We start from the raw sequence: 18,277 nt of genomic DNA, 5'->3' as shown, positions 1-18,277 counted from the left end.
AGAACCACCTGGCTAGCACCAATTTCTGCTCCTGACTGGAACACCCACAGGGCTCCAAACTTTGACTAGCCACTTGGCATGAAAAGGGCCTGTCACTGCTTCTGTGCTATGAACTGAAGGAATCTGTCACATGCAAGCAAATGGCTGTGACTAAATTAATTTAATCAGAAGATCTTCAATGATCTGAAACACAAAAAAGAGTCCTACAAAATGTGAAAACTAGGTCAAATTAAAAAGGCTGAATATAAACAAAGAACACAAGTATGGACAAAATTAGAAAAGCCAAGGCACAAAATGAAATTAAACTAGCTAGAGACATAAAGAGTACAAAGAAAACATTCTGCAAATCCATTTGAAGCAAGAGGAAGACCAAGCACAGGGTTGGCCTGTTACTCAATGGAGGGTGCGGGGGAACAATAACAGAAAATGTGGAAATGATGTTTCGGTTTTCACCCAAAAAAAGGTAGTAGCGATTGGACATCTGAAATAGTCAATATCAGTGAAAATGTGGTAGGATCAGAGGCTATACTAGGGGAAGAACAAGTTGAAAATTATTTAGACAAGTTAGATGTCTCCAGGTCAGCAGGGCCTGGTGAAATACATCCTAGAATACTGAAGGAACTGTCTGAGGAGATATCTGAACCATTAGTGATTATCTTTGGAAGATCATGGAAGATGGGAGAGATTCCAGAGGACTGGAAAAACACAAATATAGTGCCCATCTATAAAAAGGGAATTAAAGAAAACCCGGGGAATTACAGACCAGTTAGCTTACTTCAGTAACCAGAAAGATAATGGAGCAAATGATTAAGCAATAAGTTTGTAAACACCTAGAAGATAATGTAATTATTCCCCTCTCTTCGGTATTGGTGAGGCCACATCTGGAATATTCCGTCCAGTTTTGGGCCCCCCACTACAGAAAGGATGTGGACCAATTGGAGAGAGTCCAGCGGAGGGCAACGAAAATGATTAGGGGGCTGGGGCACATGACGTATGAGGAAAGGCTGAGGGAACTGGGCTTTTTTAGTCTGCAGAAGAGAAGGATTAGGGGGGGATTTGATAGCAGCCTTCAGCTACCTGAAGGGAGAGTTCCAAAGAGGATGGAGCTCGGCTGTTCTCAGTGGTGGCAGGAGCAATGGTCTCAAGTTGCAGTGGGGGAGGTCTCGGTTGTATATTAGGAAAAACTATTTCACTAGGAGGGTGGTGAAGCACTGGAATGGGTTACCTAGGGAAGTGATGGAATTTCCTTCCTCTAGAGTTTTTTAAGGCCCATCTTGACAAAGCCCTGACTGGGATGATTTAGTTGGGGTTGGTCCTGCTTTGAGCAGGGGGTTGGACTAGATGACCTCCTGAGGTCTCTTCCAACCCTAATCTTCTATGATTCTATGATAAGTAAGGCTACATTTATGTCACGGGGGTCATGGAAGTCACGGAATCCGTGACTTCCAGAGACCTCTGTGACATTCTCTGCTTCAGCCCTAGGGGCTGCAGGACTCTGGAGCTGGTAGCCAGCAGGGCCCTGGCAAGGTTCCAGCGACAGGCGTCAGCAGCCACAGGTGACAGGGGCCCCCCTGCAAGGTTACAGTGACAGATGACAAACTCATGAGGGGGGCCCGCCTCAGGGTTCCAGCAATGAATGACAGCCTTGTGTGTGGTGGGGAGGAGTCGGAGGAGGACACATAGGGCGAGCGGCTGGGGGTGTCCTGTTATTTTAGAGAAGAGCTGTAGCTCACGAAAGCTTATGCTCAAATAAATTTGTTAGTCTCTAAGGTACAACAAGTACTCCTTTTCTTTTTGGGGATACAGACTAACACGGCTGCTACTCTGAAACAAATAATTAAAGGTCTAGAAAACATGACCTATGAGGAAAGATTGAAAAAACTGGATTTTGTTTAGTCTGGAGAAGAGAAGACATAAAAGGTTGTTAGAAGGAGGAGGGAGAAAAATTGTTCTCCTTAACCTCTGAGGATAGGACAAGAAGCACTGGGCTGAAATTACAACAAGGGTGGTTTAGATTGGACATTAGAAAAAAACTTCCTGTCAGTGTGGTTAAGCACTGGAATAAATTGCCTAGGGAGGTTGTGGAATCTCCTTCATTAGATATTTTTAATCAGGTTAGACAAACACCTGTCACGAATGATCTAGATAATACTTAGTCCTGCCATGATTGCAGGGGACTGGACCAGATGACCTCTCACGGTCCCTTCCAGTCCAATGAGTCTATGAAATCTATTATTATTATCAGAGTAGCAGCTGGAGGCACACAACGTACTAGGCCTCACACTTACATACTAATAGGCATGAGAGATAAAAGATAAATAAAAGCAAGCATTGTTTTACTATCTCCATTTTATAGAAAGGGAACGAGGACACAAAGAAACTATGTGACACACCCAAATCACACAGACTGTGGGAAACCTAGGACGCAAACCAAGGTATCCTGAATCCTAGTCCAGTGTGTTAACCACAAGACCACACTACCTTCCTACAGGGTGCTTGTTCTCTGGGTGCTTTTGTAAAAAGAACAGGAGTACTTGTGGCACCTTAGAGACTAACAAATTTATCTGAGCATAAGCTTTTGTGAGCTATAGCTCACTTCATCGGATGCATACAGTGGAAAATATAGCAGGTAGTACTGAACATTGCTCTGTGCATGACAGTTAACTAGAGCCCAGGAAAGGCATTTCTATGAAATTCTGTGTTGTGTGAAGAACCAATTTTTGACTGAATGGGTGAACCAAAAAAAAAAAAAAAAAATTGAAAAAAAAAAATGGTTTCAGGTCAACCCAAAACAAACTGAAAAAGTCAAAAAAAATTTTGCTGCTGGTTGAACAAAATGTTTTGGTCGACTTAAAAGGAAATGTTTCTTTTTGTTTTTTTTTAAACTTTTAAAAAATTAAATAAAATTGAAATAAAATACAAAACAGTCATTTTGAATTGAAGTCAAAACTTTTAATTTTGAAAATGTTGAAACAAAACATTTAAACTTTTTTTTCTCCCAACCAAAACAATTTAGCGTATTCAACACAAATTTGTAAAATGTTTTGATCAACCCGAATCTGCATTTTTGTTTGGTGAAAAAAGCTGTGGCTGAAAAATTTTGCTCAACTCTAGTGAAATCTACACAGTAATCCGGACATAGAAAATATCTAACGTAGCTGTGAACCTCAATGGCCTAGATACAGCAGCTAATTCTAGCCATTAGTACATAACTGCCTCACACCCTCAATTGTTCCTAAAGCTGGTTGAAAGAAAAATGTATAGTACATGGAGGCTGAAGACATTAAAGTGCAGATCAGAGAGGAAAGAATTTACCGTAAAAAATGTCTAAGCCACTGAAAAGCAGCTGGATCATTATAACACTAAAAATATTGTCAGTATCACAGAATGAAGAAAACATTACAAGATGATACACACCTGTCTACAAAAAATGCTCTGATATATTATGCTATTTCTCAGATTTCATATGAGGGATTAAAGACTGAATGCCAAAAACCTGCAAAGGTGTAAATCGACATAGTCCTATTCAGTAGTGCCTACAGCTGTACGCATATTACACACCATTGGCAACAGTGAGGAGCACCAGCGCTGATCACCTCGCTGCCAGTTCAGGTTTAGCACTCTGACTGTCTGTCATGACAAGGGGGTGGTGGAGCCAAAATTGACTGAATGCATGCCGCTACTCTTTGCCTCAGGTGTAGGGCAAGCTCCTGCACCACAATTCATCTCCAGGGACCTGCCCAACCCTGCCCCACTTCCAAAAGCCCATGTCCCTTCCCAGAGATGGGGAGTGACATTGCATCTGTGCGGGCTGTGCTAGAAGGTGGGAACTGAACATGGTGTGGACTAGGCAGGTGACATGCTGGGGCCAGCAACTGCAGCAGGGATGGCCCCACGGGGATTGACAGTGTGCACCATGGGAAAAACTTGTGGGGGTGCCCAGACCCTGTTCAGGTCAGTGGGGATTTATCCCAGCTGAGGATCTGGCCCTATATGCTTATCTAATAGGGTTTCTCTCCATATTAATAGATTCCAAAGCCAGAAGGGACCACAGTTATCATCTAGTCTCACCTCCACTATAACACGGGCCATAGAACTACCCTGAATTAATTCCTGTTTGAACTAGAGCAGATCTTGAAGAGAAATACCCAGTCTTGATTTAAAAATTTCCAGTGAGGAAGAAGACACCACAGCCCTTGATAATTTCCTCCAATGTTTAATTACTCTAACTGTTAAAAATTGTGCCTAATTTCTAGTCTGACTTTATCTAGCTTCAACTTCCAGCCATTGGATCTTGTTAGACCTTTGTCTGCTAGACTAAAGAGCCAGGAATTATCAGATTTCTCTTTTCCCTGCAGGTACTTATAGACTGTGATCAAGTCACCCCTTTACCGTTTCTTCTTTTCAAAGAAACCCTTTGCAGACAGCACCTACATGCATCTGTGTTTGGGGTCATTCCCCTTCTAGCTGGACACAGCTCTGCCATTCTCCAGCTCTGGCTGGGAGAGAAGCGGAATGTCCATGAGGCCTGTGTCCCCTGCCTCCTGCCCTATATCTTAGTGCCTCTGCCAGATTCCAAAGGAAGAGAGTGTGTAAAAGGAGTTGGGTCCCGACCCAAGCAAATTAGTGCTAGTTGTAGTAATAGTTTTTGTGATGTCTGATATGGGTGAAGGGAGACCGTCTGCTCCACATGCGTGTGGTGAGAGTTACATGTGGATATGCACACTCCACATGCACACTCCAACACCCGCCCACCCACCCACACACCCCACACCTACATGCTGCATGTTCACACAGACACACATGCTACATGCACACACATGACACATGCATCTGTGAGAAAAGGCTTTAAAACAACTGACTCAGGATCCATTTTGAAGCTTTATTGAAGAAGTGGCCAGGGGAAACATTCAGGACCAAAGCCTCTGGGGGCTGGATAGGGCTGGTGAGTCATCATCTTATTTCATTGCATAATGTGAATTCAATGAACGGTGCAGAGCCAGGGAGAAGCTGATTGAAGCGAGTTCTCTCTGTGAAGAGTGACAGAGCTGGGTTCTAGAACTGCACTCAGGAAATGGATTACAATCTATCATACAGGACGGGGTTGAGTTTTACATCTCAGAGGAGCTGCTGCTGGAGCCATATCTCGTAGGAGTTCTTTATGAGGCCCCTTGCTCGGTCTCTTCTTTGGAGTCATAAGCCCGATTGGTGTAAGGTGGTGGAGAGGTCATCGGTGCAGAAGAAACCGCAAAGTTTGAATTGGCAGCATATGGCATGAACAACATGGCCTGCAAAACAAAAGAGATCAGCCCTCACACCCAGCACCTTCTTCACCTCTCCATTCTCGCTCCAGCATCTTCCGCATATTCTTTCCCACCATCACTTTTCTCAGTCCTCCATGCTCACCCCCTTCACCTTCCTCACCCTTCCACTCCCTTTCATCAACATATTTTTCAGCACTACCACCATCGTCTTCCTCATCCCTCTAGTTCTTATAACTGGGGCAGGTGCATCCCTGGTATAACTCTCCTGCTGTGACTGGAATTACACCAGGGATGAATCTGTGGCATCATCACTGTCAACACCCTACTTGCTATCAGTAGGATTTTTCCTGTGGAGGGGCATGGGTCCCAGGTGTCATAGAACATGACCCTGGTCTCTTGATATAGTGATGACATTTTGGATATGGAAACTAGACATTCTCTTGGGTCTTGACTGCAGCAGGTTTGTGTGAGGCACTTAAAAGGTTAATGTGGTAGGTCTCACTATGCCACAGACTGTCCCTCTGTGCTCCTTGCTAGGGCTGCTTGAAAATTTCCTGTCAACATGCTGATTTTCAAAGAAAAAAAACAAAAAACAAAAAAAAACCCCAAACTCCAAACTTTTATGTTTAACTCAATGAATTGTTTCATGAAAAGTATCTAGTTTCCAGGGAAAAATTTAATTTTTCATCCAAAAATTGAATGCCCTAAAACTTAAGGATGTCATAGAATCATAGAATATCAGGGCTGGAAGGGACCTCAGGAGGTCATCTAGTCCAACCCCCTGCTCAAAGCAGGACCAATCCCCAACTAAATCATCCCAGCCAGGGCTTTGTCAAGCTTGACCTTAAAAACCTCAAAGAAAGGAGATTCCACCACCTCCCTAGGTAACGCATTCCAGTGTTGCACCACCCTCCTAGTGAAAAAGTTTTTCCTAATATCCAACCTAAACCTCCCCTCTGCAACTTGAGACCATTACTCCTTGTTCTGTCATCAGCTACCACTGAGAACAGTCTAGATCCATCCTCTTTGGAACCCCCTTTCAGGTAGTTAAAAGCAGCTATCAAATCCCCCCTCATTCTTCTCTCCGCAGACTAAACAATCCCAGTTCCCTCAGCCTCCCCTCATAAGTCATGTGTTCCAGTCCCCTAATCATTTTTGTTGCCCTCTGCTGGACGCTTTCCAATTTTTCCACATCCTTCTTGTAGTGTGGGGCCCAAAACTGGACACAGTACTCCAGATGAGGCCTCACCACTGTTGAATAGACAGGAATGATCACGTCCCTCAATCTGCTGGCAATGCCCCTACTTATACATCCCAAAATGCCATTGGCCTTCTTGGCAACAAGGGTACACTGTTGACTCATATCCAGCTTCTTGTCCACTGTAACCCCTAGGTCCTTTTCTGCAGAACTGCTGCCTAGCCATTCGGTCCCTAGTCTGTAGCAGTGCATGGGATTCTTCCGTCCTAAGTGCAGGACTCTGCACTTGTCCTTGTTGAACCTCATCAGATTTCTTTTGGCCCAATCCTCTAATTTGTCTAGGGCCCTCTGTATCCTATCCCTACCCTCCAGCGTATCTACCTCTCCTCCCAGTTTAGTGTCATCTGCAAACTTGCAGAGGGTGCAATCCACACCATCCTCCAGATCATTTATGAAGATATTGGACAAAACCGGCCCCAGGACCGACCCTTGGGGCACTCCACTTGATACCGGCTGCCAACTAGACATGGAGCCATTGATCACCCATTGAGCCCAACAATCTAGCCAGCTTTCTACCCACCTTATAGTCCATTCATCCAGCCCATACTTCTTTAACTTGCTGGCAAGAATACTGTGGGAGACCATGTCAAAAGCTTTGCTAAAGTCAAGGAACAACACGTCCACTGCTTTCCCCTCATCCACAGAACCAGTTATCTCGTCATAGAAGGTGATTAGATTAGTCAGGCATGACTTGCCCTTGGTGAATCCATGCTGACTGTTCCTGATCACTTTCCTCTCCTCTAAGTGCTTCAGAATAGATTCCTTGAGGACCTGCTCCATGATTTTTCCAGGGATTGAGGTGAGGCTGACTGGCCTGTAGTTCCCAGGATCCTCCTCCTTTCCTTTTTTAAAGATGGGCACTACATTTCAATTTGGAGATGCTGCAGTGCCACATGGGAGGTGTAGTTTGTTTGCCTATTGTCCCCCATTCTTTGCTATGGATCAGGCTTACTGGCGAGACTACATTTCCCATGATGCACCATGGCCAGGGACTCCCAGGATGCAACAACCTCCCCTCACTAAAAGGGGGACAATGTTGGGAGTTGTAGTCGGACTAAGGAGCCTTACCCACAAAGGAGAATGGCAACATGACGCATTCAAACTACAATCCTCATTAGGCACCGCAGCAGCATTTCTACATTGAAATCTTTTGGGTTTTGTTGAAATACTTTGGTATTCAAATTTCTGCCAAAAAATATAAAATGCCTGGAAAATTTAGACAAAAACAGGTGGGGTTTTTTTTCCATAAAAACTTAACACAGTTTTCAACACAGATTGAGAAAACATTAGTTTATCAGTGTGTGAGCCTACCAACTCCCAGGTAAACCATGGGTTAACCTCATCACAGCTATGCCCTTCACTCTTCCAAGATGCTCAGAGGAAGGGCCAGGAGAACTGCTGCATGGGAGGCAGCCAGCCAGCCTTTGGGGAGGTCACAGTCTCATCAGCCTCACAGTAGTGAGTTGTATTCCAAACAAGGCATTTCCTGTTGCCTCGATTCATTTATTTTTCTGTCTGCCTAGAAACATTGTCCCTGGAGGGAATGTCCACAGCTGTAGCTTTTGGGAGGGGAGTTTGCAGCATCATGATTCCATGGCTGGTTCTATGCGAGCCTCACCAGCTGCTCTAAAACAAAGGCTAGTGATGACCCCCAAGGAGCTGTCCATCTGTCAAGTACTGCTGAAGTACAAAGGACTCTGTCCATGCCTCAATACATCCCCTCCACCAAGGAAGTAAGAGCTGGCTGTGCCAGGTGGGGAATTCCATGCCAAGGGAATTCTCTGCTGGAGAGCTCCAGTGACTTTCAGTGGCACAAAAAGGGTGGGATTGCAGCTCAGGTTCTGGCCCAGTTACAGTTTCCTGTTCCCCATCCCGCCACACCCCACCCTGCTGCTTGGCGCGGGGACATGAAATGCAGCTCCACAGAAATTAAAACACTGACAATGAAGGTCAATGTGGCGGCAGTGAAAACTGGGATTACTTCCCCCTCCCATTAAAAAAAGATTCAGTAACTTGGAGCGTGGTGCCAGCAGCCTGGTTAGGAATCAGGGTAAAAAAGGGCCATAAAATAGGGTTATTTCTTCTGCCAAAAATGTCAACAAAAATCTATCAACCAGCAGAATATTTTGATTCAACATGGAACCACAGTGCCTCATGGGAGTTGTAGTTTGGATGTCTTATACTTTCATTGTCCTGTATGAGCTGTGTTTACATGCAGAACTATTTCTGCCATGGTTTATCACTTTCCCCTTGTTGGTGAGGGGAGGGGATGTGTCACAAAGGTCCCTGCCCATGGTGCATCATGGGAGATATAAGTGCTGCAAGACACGGCCCATAGAGGAAAATGATAGCACATGGCAGCTGAACAACAATTGCCACCAGGCACCATAGTTCTGCTTTAAGTCTAAATAGTTTGGTTTTCAGTAGGGTTGTCAATTAATAGTAGTTAACTCATATGATTAACTCAAAAAAAGTAATCGTGATTAATCACAGTTTTAATCACAGAGTTAAACAATAATAGAATACCAACTGAAATTTATTAAATATTTTGGACGTTTTTCTACATTTTCAAACATATCTATTTCAATTACAACACAGAATATAAAATGAGCACTGTACACTTTGTATTATTATTGATTACAAATATTTGCACTGTAAAAATTATAAACAAAAGAAATAGTATTTTCAGTTCATCTCCTACAAGGATTGTAGTGCAATCTCTATCATGAAAGTGCAAATTACAAATGTAGATTTTTTTTTTTGCTTCGTAACGGCACTCAGAACCAAAATAATGTAAAACTTTAGAGCCTGCAAGTCCACTCAGTCCTACTTCTTGTTCACCCAATCGCTCAGACAAATAAGTTTGTTTACATTTATGGGAGATAATGCTACCCGTTTCTTATTTACGATGTCACCTGAAAGTGAGAACAGGCGTTCACATGGCATTGTTGTAGCTGGCATCGGATGATGTTTACGTGCCAGATATGCTAAACATTCATAACCCCCTTCATGATTCAGCCACCATTCCAGAGGACATACTTCCATGCTGATGAGGCTCATTAAAAAAATGCATTAATTGAATTTGTGACTGAACTCTTTGTTAGAGAATTGTAAGTCTCCTGCTCTGTGTTTTACCTGCATTCTGCCATATATTTCATGTTATAGCAGTCTTGGATGATGACCCAGCACATGTTGTTCATTTTCACAACACTTTTGCTGCAGATTTGACAATACACAAAGAAGGTAACAATGTGAGATTTCTAAAGATAGCTACACTACTCGACACAAGATTTAAAGATCTGAAGTGCCTTCCAAAATCAGAGAAGGACGAGGTGATGCTTTCAGAAGTCTTAAAAGAGCATCACTCCAATGCAGAAACTACAGAACCCGAACAACCAAAAAAGATAATCAACCTTCTGACTTAGATGATGAAAATGAACGTGCGTCAGTCTGCACTGCTTTGGATGATTATCGAGCAGAACCTGTCATCAGCATGGATGCATGTCCCATGCAATGATGGTCAAAGTGTGAAGGGACATATGAATCTTTAATGCATCTGGCACGTAAATATCTTGTGATGCCAGCTACAAGAGTGCCATGCGAACACCTGTTCGCACTTTCAGGTGACATTGTAAACAAGAAGCGGGCAGCATTATCTCCCACAAATGTAAACAAACTTGTTTGTCTGAGCGATTGGCTGTACAAGAAGTAGGACTGAGTGGACTTGCAGGCTCTAAAGTTTGACACTTTTATTTTTGAGTGCAGTTATTTTTTAAGTACATAATTCTACATTTGTAAGTTCAACTTTCATGATAAAGAGAGTGCAATATAGTACTTGTATTAAGTGAATTGTAATACAACTTCTTGTTTCTTTTTAGAGAGCAAATATTTGTAATAAAAATAAATATAAAGTGAGCACTGTGCACTTTGTATTCTGTGTTGTAATTGAAATCAATATATTTGAAAATGTGGAAAACATCAAAAATATTTAAATAAATGGTATTCTGTTATTGTTTAACAGTGTGATTAATTGCCATTAATTATTTTAGTCAGCATTAATTTTTTAATCATTTGACTGCCCTAGTTTTCAGGTGGTCAGTGTTTTGGCAAAATAGCAATATTTTCTGGAGAAAGCAGGTGCTTTCTGCTAAAATTCTCATATAGTTGAAACCCCAATTTCCCATCTAAAAAATGATTAGACAAAATTTTCAACCAGGACTAAATCAGGGGCTGTCATTTCCTCCATCACTGCCTCCCTCATACACATTCAGGCCCTTCCCCAAGGACACTCCTCCCATCAGGGAGGGCCCTTCATTCAGGCAAACATCTTCCCTTCCTTTCACCACATGCTCTGACTCACATCCCGTTTGAGAGCTGAAAGACTCACGGTGTTGGGGGTATAGCAGATGGCTTGGCATGCAAAGTATGAGGTTGAGACAGCAACGGAGAACTCCAGGATGGTCATCAAGAACAGCATGACCGTGATCCCCTTCGCAGCATCCTGGGGAGCACAAAACCACAGAGGATGCTAATTACTCTTGACTGCTAGAGGTAACACAGGGCTGTCATGAGGGGATGCACTGGGGAGTCCAATTCTGGGAATGCAGAAATGCAGTTCCGGTTCTTTTCTCTTCCCAGGCACACAGAATTCTCCTCCTCATTCAAACTACTCAGGAGCCCCAGTAATTGTGATGCATGGAGCCACACCACTGTCAGGAGATCATAAGATTCTCTTTTCTCCTGGGTCTGCAGGGAGCTGCGCCCCTGAGATGCAGCCATTTGTCAAGATGGAGGATCATAAAGCCTAGGGGAAGGTGTGTGGCCTAGTTGCTCAAACACTGGACTACAACTCAGAAGAGCTGAATTTGGTTCCAAACTCTGCCACTAACTTGCTTGTGACTTTGGACAAGTGGCTTCACTCCCCTGTGCCTCAGTGTCCCCATCTGTGTAAAGTGGAATTAAATAAAATAAAACAGACATTGGAATCCAATCCTATGCCTGCTGAAATCAATAGGAGTTATTATTCATTTATATGTTGATAGCAGCTGGAAACCCCAGTCATGAATCAGGACTCTAACATGCTACGTGTTGTACAAAACAGAAGAAAAACATGGTCCTGGCCTGATATTTGACATGGGCAGGAGTTTTGACACTGGCTTTATCCAGCAAAACCAAATCAGGAAGTCTGGAGTTGAACACATGGATAGTTTCTACCCTGGGGTCAAAGGCTTGGGACAATTCCAGGCACCTGGTATTTTAAACACACCTGTTAGACTCCAGGGGGAGTCTGTGCAGGGGGATGGACTGGACGACCTCTTGAGGTCCCTTCCAGCCTTACATTTCTATGATTCTATGGCAGAGTCTGGTCATTTACCAACTAAAGATATACCTCATAGTTACGGCTGTAATCTGACACATTAATAATCAGCTCCGTTAGGAAGAGAATGATCCCAATGGCTGAGAAGATGGCGCTAGTGATGTTCATTCCCAGGCTGCCTCTCACCTGAAAGAGACATGCAGAGGGTCAGGCTGTGTGTAGGCAGAGAACAGGTTTGGTTAAAACAAGAACCAGCCCACCTGTGTGTTCTGGGAATGCTCCAGCACTCGTATGTTTTGGGCAGAACTTAATTGCAGAGTCACTTTTTTCTATCAGATAAAATTGTGTTACAAGTCAAAATGTAATTTTAACCCTAATGGATGTTAGTTGGAAGCTGAATAAATCTGAAAAACCTTGGCTAAGCAGAGCACTAGTAATTGCTACGAGACCAATACTACAAGCATGAAAGTCCAAAAAGTGAAATTGACGACTGGAGCATAGATATCGTAAGCGTGGCCACCATGGAAAGACGTGTGTACTGTAACAGACATATCCCGCAAAATTCTCAGAGATATGGGATGCTCTCCTGGAAGTATCTGAATGATCCTGTTAAACGAATGGGCTCCCTTACTTCCCCCTCCTCTTTATCCATTTCATTTCTTCCCCATCTGTGTCCCCCTCCTCTGAACTTTGCTTTTATTCTTTAGGTTAACTTAATAATTTTGCTTTAACTAATTGAATTTTGATAAACAAATTGTTTGTTTGTAAATTGTATAATACAAATAATTGATTTATATTTGAACCATTCATATTATATAGATACACATATACATAATTAAATGGTTCAAGTACAGCTAAGATTAGGTAGCAACTTGTTAATATATTATGAGAAGTTTATATATAGTTTTTTTTTATTTTGTATGTAGGTTTTGAAAAATTGTAATAAAAATGTAATAGAAAAAAAGATATAAGAACCATCCCTGAACCCTTACACTCAACTCAAACTCTGCACTTCTTTGGGAAAGTTAGATAAGCCCGGCTGACTCATATTATGATAACAGCTAAAGATTCCAATGGAGACAGGTTCTTCATTGTGCTGGGTGCTGTACACACACACACGGTCCCTGCCCCAAAGAGTTTATGACCTAACACACAAGAGGGCCAGTGAAACACAGAGAGGTGAAGGGAGTTGCCAAAGGTTACCGGAAAAGTGAGGAATCAACTCAGCTCTACTGGCTCTCAGTTCAGCACCACTAGCCTATGCTTTGAGCTTGTCACCAGTCCGTACTGCAGCTAGGACTGAGAATGGGGAGATGCCATGAGAACAGCTTGGCCTTTCTCCATGGGTATTTTTTCTTCAGCCCAAAAAAAAAAAAAGCCCAACTCCGCCCTTTCCTCCCTGGAAATACTAGAACACTCATGACCAAAAAACCCGATTCTTCTTGGGGAAATTGTAACTGGATTTGGGGCCTTTCACCCCTATGTGTCCAGCTCCAATCCAGACTAGTGACAAAGAATTGCTCCCATCTGACATTTTGCAGATTACGTGAAAGGAGCTGGACGTCTCAGACCAGTTCCTATTTGGACAAGAATCTCCAAGAATTTGGCCAGCATCCTGCACTTTGGCTGTAGAAGAGAGGCCAAGAACTGACTGGGCTGGAAGGGTGATTTAGACGCTCACCTTCAGAAGTGATCCCAGCACGCCTGGGGTGAGGCGCACTAGTGAGGTGGTTTGGGGCTAATGTTGCACTGTCCATAGGCAAGTCATGCTAGGACAGGGTGGAGTTCTTGTCTGCCTCTAGTAGCTGAGCCTCATGGAAGGTTTATAAGGCTGCTGCTGAAGCCACTTAAGGCTCCCTGTCTGCTAGCTCAAGTAGAAGAGACTTTTCCTTCTAGTGCTGAAGGTTCCCAAGTTCTAAACCCTGTAGCTGGTTTAACAGTCACTTACACATGCTGTGTATGTTCCAGGGTAAATAGTGAGCTTGATTTTTCTGTCTTAGGACCTCTTATAAGCACTAAATTCACTTAAAATGCAATTTCAGGGCTTATGTAATTTTGGGAATTCAAAACCCTAGACTGACTTTTAGGGCTTCATACAAGCCAAGCCTATGACACTTTGGAAGTTCATTTCTCATGACCACAGCAATAAACCATAGCAGTTGGCTATTTAAGCCCTTAGTCACCTGCGAAGCCTACCAATAGCTAGCTAATATATTTCCGGGAGCATCTCATGGTTATTAGAGTATGGCTCATGGGGTGAATTATACAATGTGTCTTGCCACTTAGAAAAGACAGTTCCTACTATGCAGAGAAAAGAAAATAGCAGGTAAAAGGTAAGAGGCGGAGCTGGTTGAAATTTTCAAAATGTCATTGATGTGAATTTTTGGGGGGAGGGGGTGAATGGAGAAAAGAATTCTGCAACATTTTTCATTTATTCCCATATTTTTTGATCTGCTGTAGGTCTCAATTCAGGAAAGCACTTAAACACATGCTTAATTTTTAGCACATCCTAAAGTCTCACAGATACTTAGTGCTTTACTCCATAGCGGCCTCTCTGGAAGTCCCCTTCTCTTTACTATTTTGAATATATTTCTGGCTACTTTAATTCTTCTGAATTCCCCCCTTTTTTTGCAGACTCCCTGGACCCTTTGTCTTTCTTTTGTTCCCTGGTAGTCTGGCTGCCTTTTCAGCAGCTGTTTGCAGCTCTACTTTCTATTGAGCTCCTTTCTATTGGGCTCCTAATTGAGGTTTATTAGTCAATAGAAAAATTGAAGGTAGTTGTTGGGCCACAAGCTGCTGTTAAAAATACTGAGGCAGTCAGCAGGGAGTAGTTTAAAATAGCCCCTTTTCTCCTTCGGCTCCTCATTTGTCTCTTCTGTCTTCCTCTCCAACACGTGTTCCAGCACAAGCTGGTCCAGTAAACTATATTACCTCCCCCACCTTCTCCTTCTCCAACATTCCTTCACCATGTTCTTGATGAACAAACTCTCTGCTCTCTCATCAGCAACTCTCTTCCTGGACAGTGCCCTGGGCGAAGCAGAGCTAAACTCTGAGTATCCCCCACGTTAGGGAAGAGGAGGAAACAATATCTAGAAACTCACCAAACAGGTGTTGCGATGAGTCTCAGCTGCAACCGAGAGGGATCCAGAAATGACGAACTGCCCAGGAAAGAGAAAACCGTCATTCATATTTCACACTTACAAGAATGATCACTCCTCCAAGACAGGCTGTATGTGATGGAAGCAAAGGGAAAGAATGGCACTCTTCCCTCAGCTGGGGCAGTCATAATAATTATACCAAGTGTTGGAGAGTAGTTTCCATCAAATAATGCTGCCATCCAGGTTCATCTAAATCCAGTTAAGGTGGCACCCATGTCATAATCCTTCCCCCCAGATTCTCCTCCTCTTCTTTCCTCCTTCTGAGTTCTTGCTCCTTTTTGACAACTGAACTTGCTCTTCTCCCCATAAATAGAGCAGTGACTGGATGGTCCTGAGAAGAGCTCAGGAAGTCACCAGGTTCCTCACCCCACCTTCCACCCAGTGCAGCTGTGCCATCCCCTGCCTATGTGTCTGCCTATGGAGATTTTATAGTACTTCCATCGCCATGGGATCTGAGCAGCTCCACATCTCAAGCCTGACCTGCAGTACCCCCTGCTGTTCCAGTGCTGTCCTCCCCAGCCTCCCAGCTGTGCTAACATGTCTCAATCCAGACCTGCAGTGCCCCCTGCTGTCACCTCCACACTGTTTTCTGTGGCAGATCAGTCACCATTTTCACTTGACAGTTGAATGGTCTCTGGTTTGGAACCTGGCAGGAGATTTGTCCTTTTTGCTGATGAGCCAAGGTTTTTCCCCCTCCCTCCATTCAAGGCAGACAAACCCTAACAAGGCCCAAATAAGCCAAGGGTGTTGCAAAGGGACGAGACCTGAGCCTTGACCTCAGCTTAGTAAGATAGAGGTGCTCAGACAGTGACCTCACCAAGGCCTGGACCTTGACATCATCCAAGTAGTCAGAGGTGCTGAGGCAATGACTTCATGGATGTCTGAGCGCCAACATCAGCCCAGCAGAGGGGCTAAGGCAGGGACTTCACAGCAGCTTGGCCCCTAACACCAGCCCAACAAGACAGTTTTGGTGAAGAGGGTGAGCAGATTGTCAAAAATGAGAAGCCAGGACACCTGACATGTAGAACAGGCAAGGTGGGGTAGCAGGGATTTTGAGAGTGGCACTCAGGGCTGGTAGTTGGTGGAAGGCACCTGTCTTTCAAGTGTGTGTGGGTTGGTTTTATTGGGGGTCTAAGGTGACATGTGGGGAAGGATTTTTTAAGCCTCACATGGGGCACTGCTTGCTGCAGGACAGCAAACTAATGATCTGCTGAGCAATAGCAGGAAATGGGTCTGCACATTAGATGGGCCAATGATCTACCAAGTGACAGCAGGAAGTGTGACAGGACACTAAGTGCCAGTTTGGATGGACTAACATTCTACTATATCCCTGTTGAATAACATCTGCTGCAGGTTCCTGAGCTGGCCACACACTGCCTCTTTGCCTTTGTGGGTTTCTTTTGGTAGAGAGGTACTAGGTATCTGTTACTTATTGATAACCATAGCTACAGTCTGCATTGCCTCTTGATACATACAGGAAGTTTGAAGTAAATGAGGAGGAATCAGGAGATCTGGATTCTATACCGAGTGCTGCCACAATTCAACTACATTACCTTGGGTGACTCTGTTAGCCCCTTGGTGCCTCAGGTTCCCCATCTGTAAAATGGGGAAAATAATATCTAACTCACTAGTGTTTTATTAGATTTAGTTCACTCATGTTAGGAAGTGCATTAGGATCCTGGAAGTGTCTGTCTTGCCCTCTGTTTATCTTATGTGTATCCTCATATATCGGTACAGCATTAATCATAGACAATAATTATATATCCAAGTGGCCATGCCATCATTTCATAGATGTTTTCATTTATTCTACTCACAAAAAGTCCTCCCCAGAAGGGGTATCCTCCAATAACAGAGATGGAAATGTAAACGTTGTATCCGACAAAAACTGCAGCCACACCCCCAAAGCCAATGTGCATCAGCCCAATCAGGATCTGGATGGCCTGTGGGAAGAGAATGGAGCAGTAAAAGGAGCCAATTCCTTGCCATCTTGTGAAGGAGCAAAGCACAATGTCCCGAGCAGAGCTGATGGGAAATTCTGGTCTTTTGACAGCTGTTTAAATCCAAAATCTGAAAAATTTCAGTTTGGAAATGTTGAAACATTTTGTTTCAGTTTGTCAAACTGACTTGAAATATTTCATTTAGGCTTGGTTAACGCTGGACTGAGTCTACCTGAGTCAGTGTGTTGCCTTATGAGAATTATAGTTGGGGTGCCTAGTGTCCCCATTCTCTGCTATGGGATAACTTCCTAGCCGGACTACACCTACATTTGTGGAATCACGGGACTCCCATGACATACCATAGTGGTCCAGTAAAAGAGAAGACCGCAGTGCGTCTTGGAAGACGTAGTTTGGAACAGGGAGCCAGTCCTACACCACTCTCTGAACTACAACTTCCTTGAGGCTTTGTAGCAGCTCAGGTGGATGCCGTTTCAATGTCAAACTGACCTGAGGGGAAACATTTCAGTTCAGTTTGACGAACTGAATAATTGATCTGGGAAGTCCCAACCCAAAACAAAATATTTTGTTTTTGATTTTCTCAATGGAAAATTTTGATTTTGCGGAAACTACATTTCCCATTGAAAAAATGTGGTTCCCCTAGTGACTCCCTCAACAGTGACAGGAATCACCACCAAAGAATGAATCAGAGAAGCAAATCTGTGTGAGCTCGAAGGCTTTTCTCTCTCACCAACAGAACTTGGTCCAATAAATAAAAGATGTTACCTCATCTACCTAGTCTCTCTAATATACTGAGACCAACACAGCTACAACACTGAATATAATAACGGAAGGTATCGAATTTGCTGTCTGAAGTGGAAACTCCACAACACGAAGAAAAAGGAAACAAAACTTAAGAGCGACATCTACTTCCTTAGCAAGTTCAAGACAGAAAATATCATCCCCAGATGTCTCACCATCATGACCCTCTGACCACGACATATAATTCCAAACATGCTGAACAGCACTTCAGACGAACTTTAGAAAAACTAAGGAACCATTTATTGCACCTCATATATTGCAGAAGGGAGCATCTCAAACAAGAAATCGTCACATGCTCCACACTGGAAGAAAAAAAAACACCACCACCAGGGAAGTTACCTGGAAATCGTGCAAAAAATCCAAAACAATTGTCAAAGAAATCTGATGACAGGCATCCAAATTAAAAACAAAATGTGGAACCAACCACAACTACTCCACAACCCCCAGAATACCCACTCTGGGAGAAACAAATGCACCAATACCCACAACATTGACAGTACACAACAGATGAACATCATCATTTT

General features: G+C 43.5%; 1 protein-coding gene across 3 annotated transcripts in view; it reads right to left on the bottom strand.

Moving 5' to 3' along the window:
• Nucleotides 1-4,874: 4,874 nt before the first annotated feature.
• The window catches only part of LOC140913799 (membrane-spanning 4-domains subfamily A member 15), a 44,620-nt gene continuing 31,217 nt past the window's right edge, over nucleotides 4,875-18,277 (bottom strand). For 2 of the 3 annotated variants that reach the window (XM_078853492.1, XM_073350596.1), the window contains exons 3-7: nucleotides 16,812-16,937; nucleotides 14,941-14,997; nucleotides 11,912-12,025; nucleotides 10,910-11,023; nucleotides 4,875-5,288 (exon numbers count right to left, since the gene is read on the bottom strand). In XM_078853492.1, coding sequence (XP_078709618.1) covers nucleotides 5,160-5,288; nucleotides 10,910-11,023; nucleotides 11,912-12,025; nucleotides 14,941-14,997; nucleotides 16,812-16,937 — 540 coding nt within the window. In that variant the 3' untranslated portion in view covers nucleotides 4,875-5,159. The remainder of the gene's footprint in view (nucleotides 5,289-10,909; nucleotides 11,024-11,911; nucleotides 12,026-14,940; nucleotides 14,998-16,811; nucleotides 16,938-18,277) is intronic. The other variant, XM_078853493.1, reaches the window with a different exon arrangement.

The sequence above is a fragment of the Lepidochelys kempii genome, chromosome 6, assembly GCF_965140285.1.
Source record: "Lepidochelys kempii isolate rLepKem1 chromosome 6, rLepKem1.hap1, whole genome shotgun sequence".
Classification (NCBI taxonomy): Eukaryota; Metazoa; Chordata; order Testudines; family Cheloniidae; genus Lepidochelys; species Lepidochelys kempii.
The sequence above is the reverse complement of the archived record's forward strand: the minus strand, read 5'-3'. Positions and strand labels throughout refer to the sequence as shown.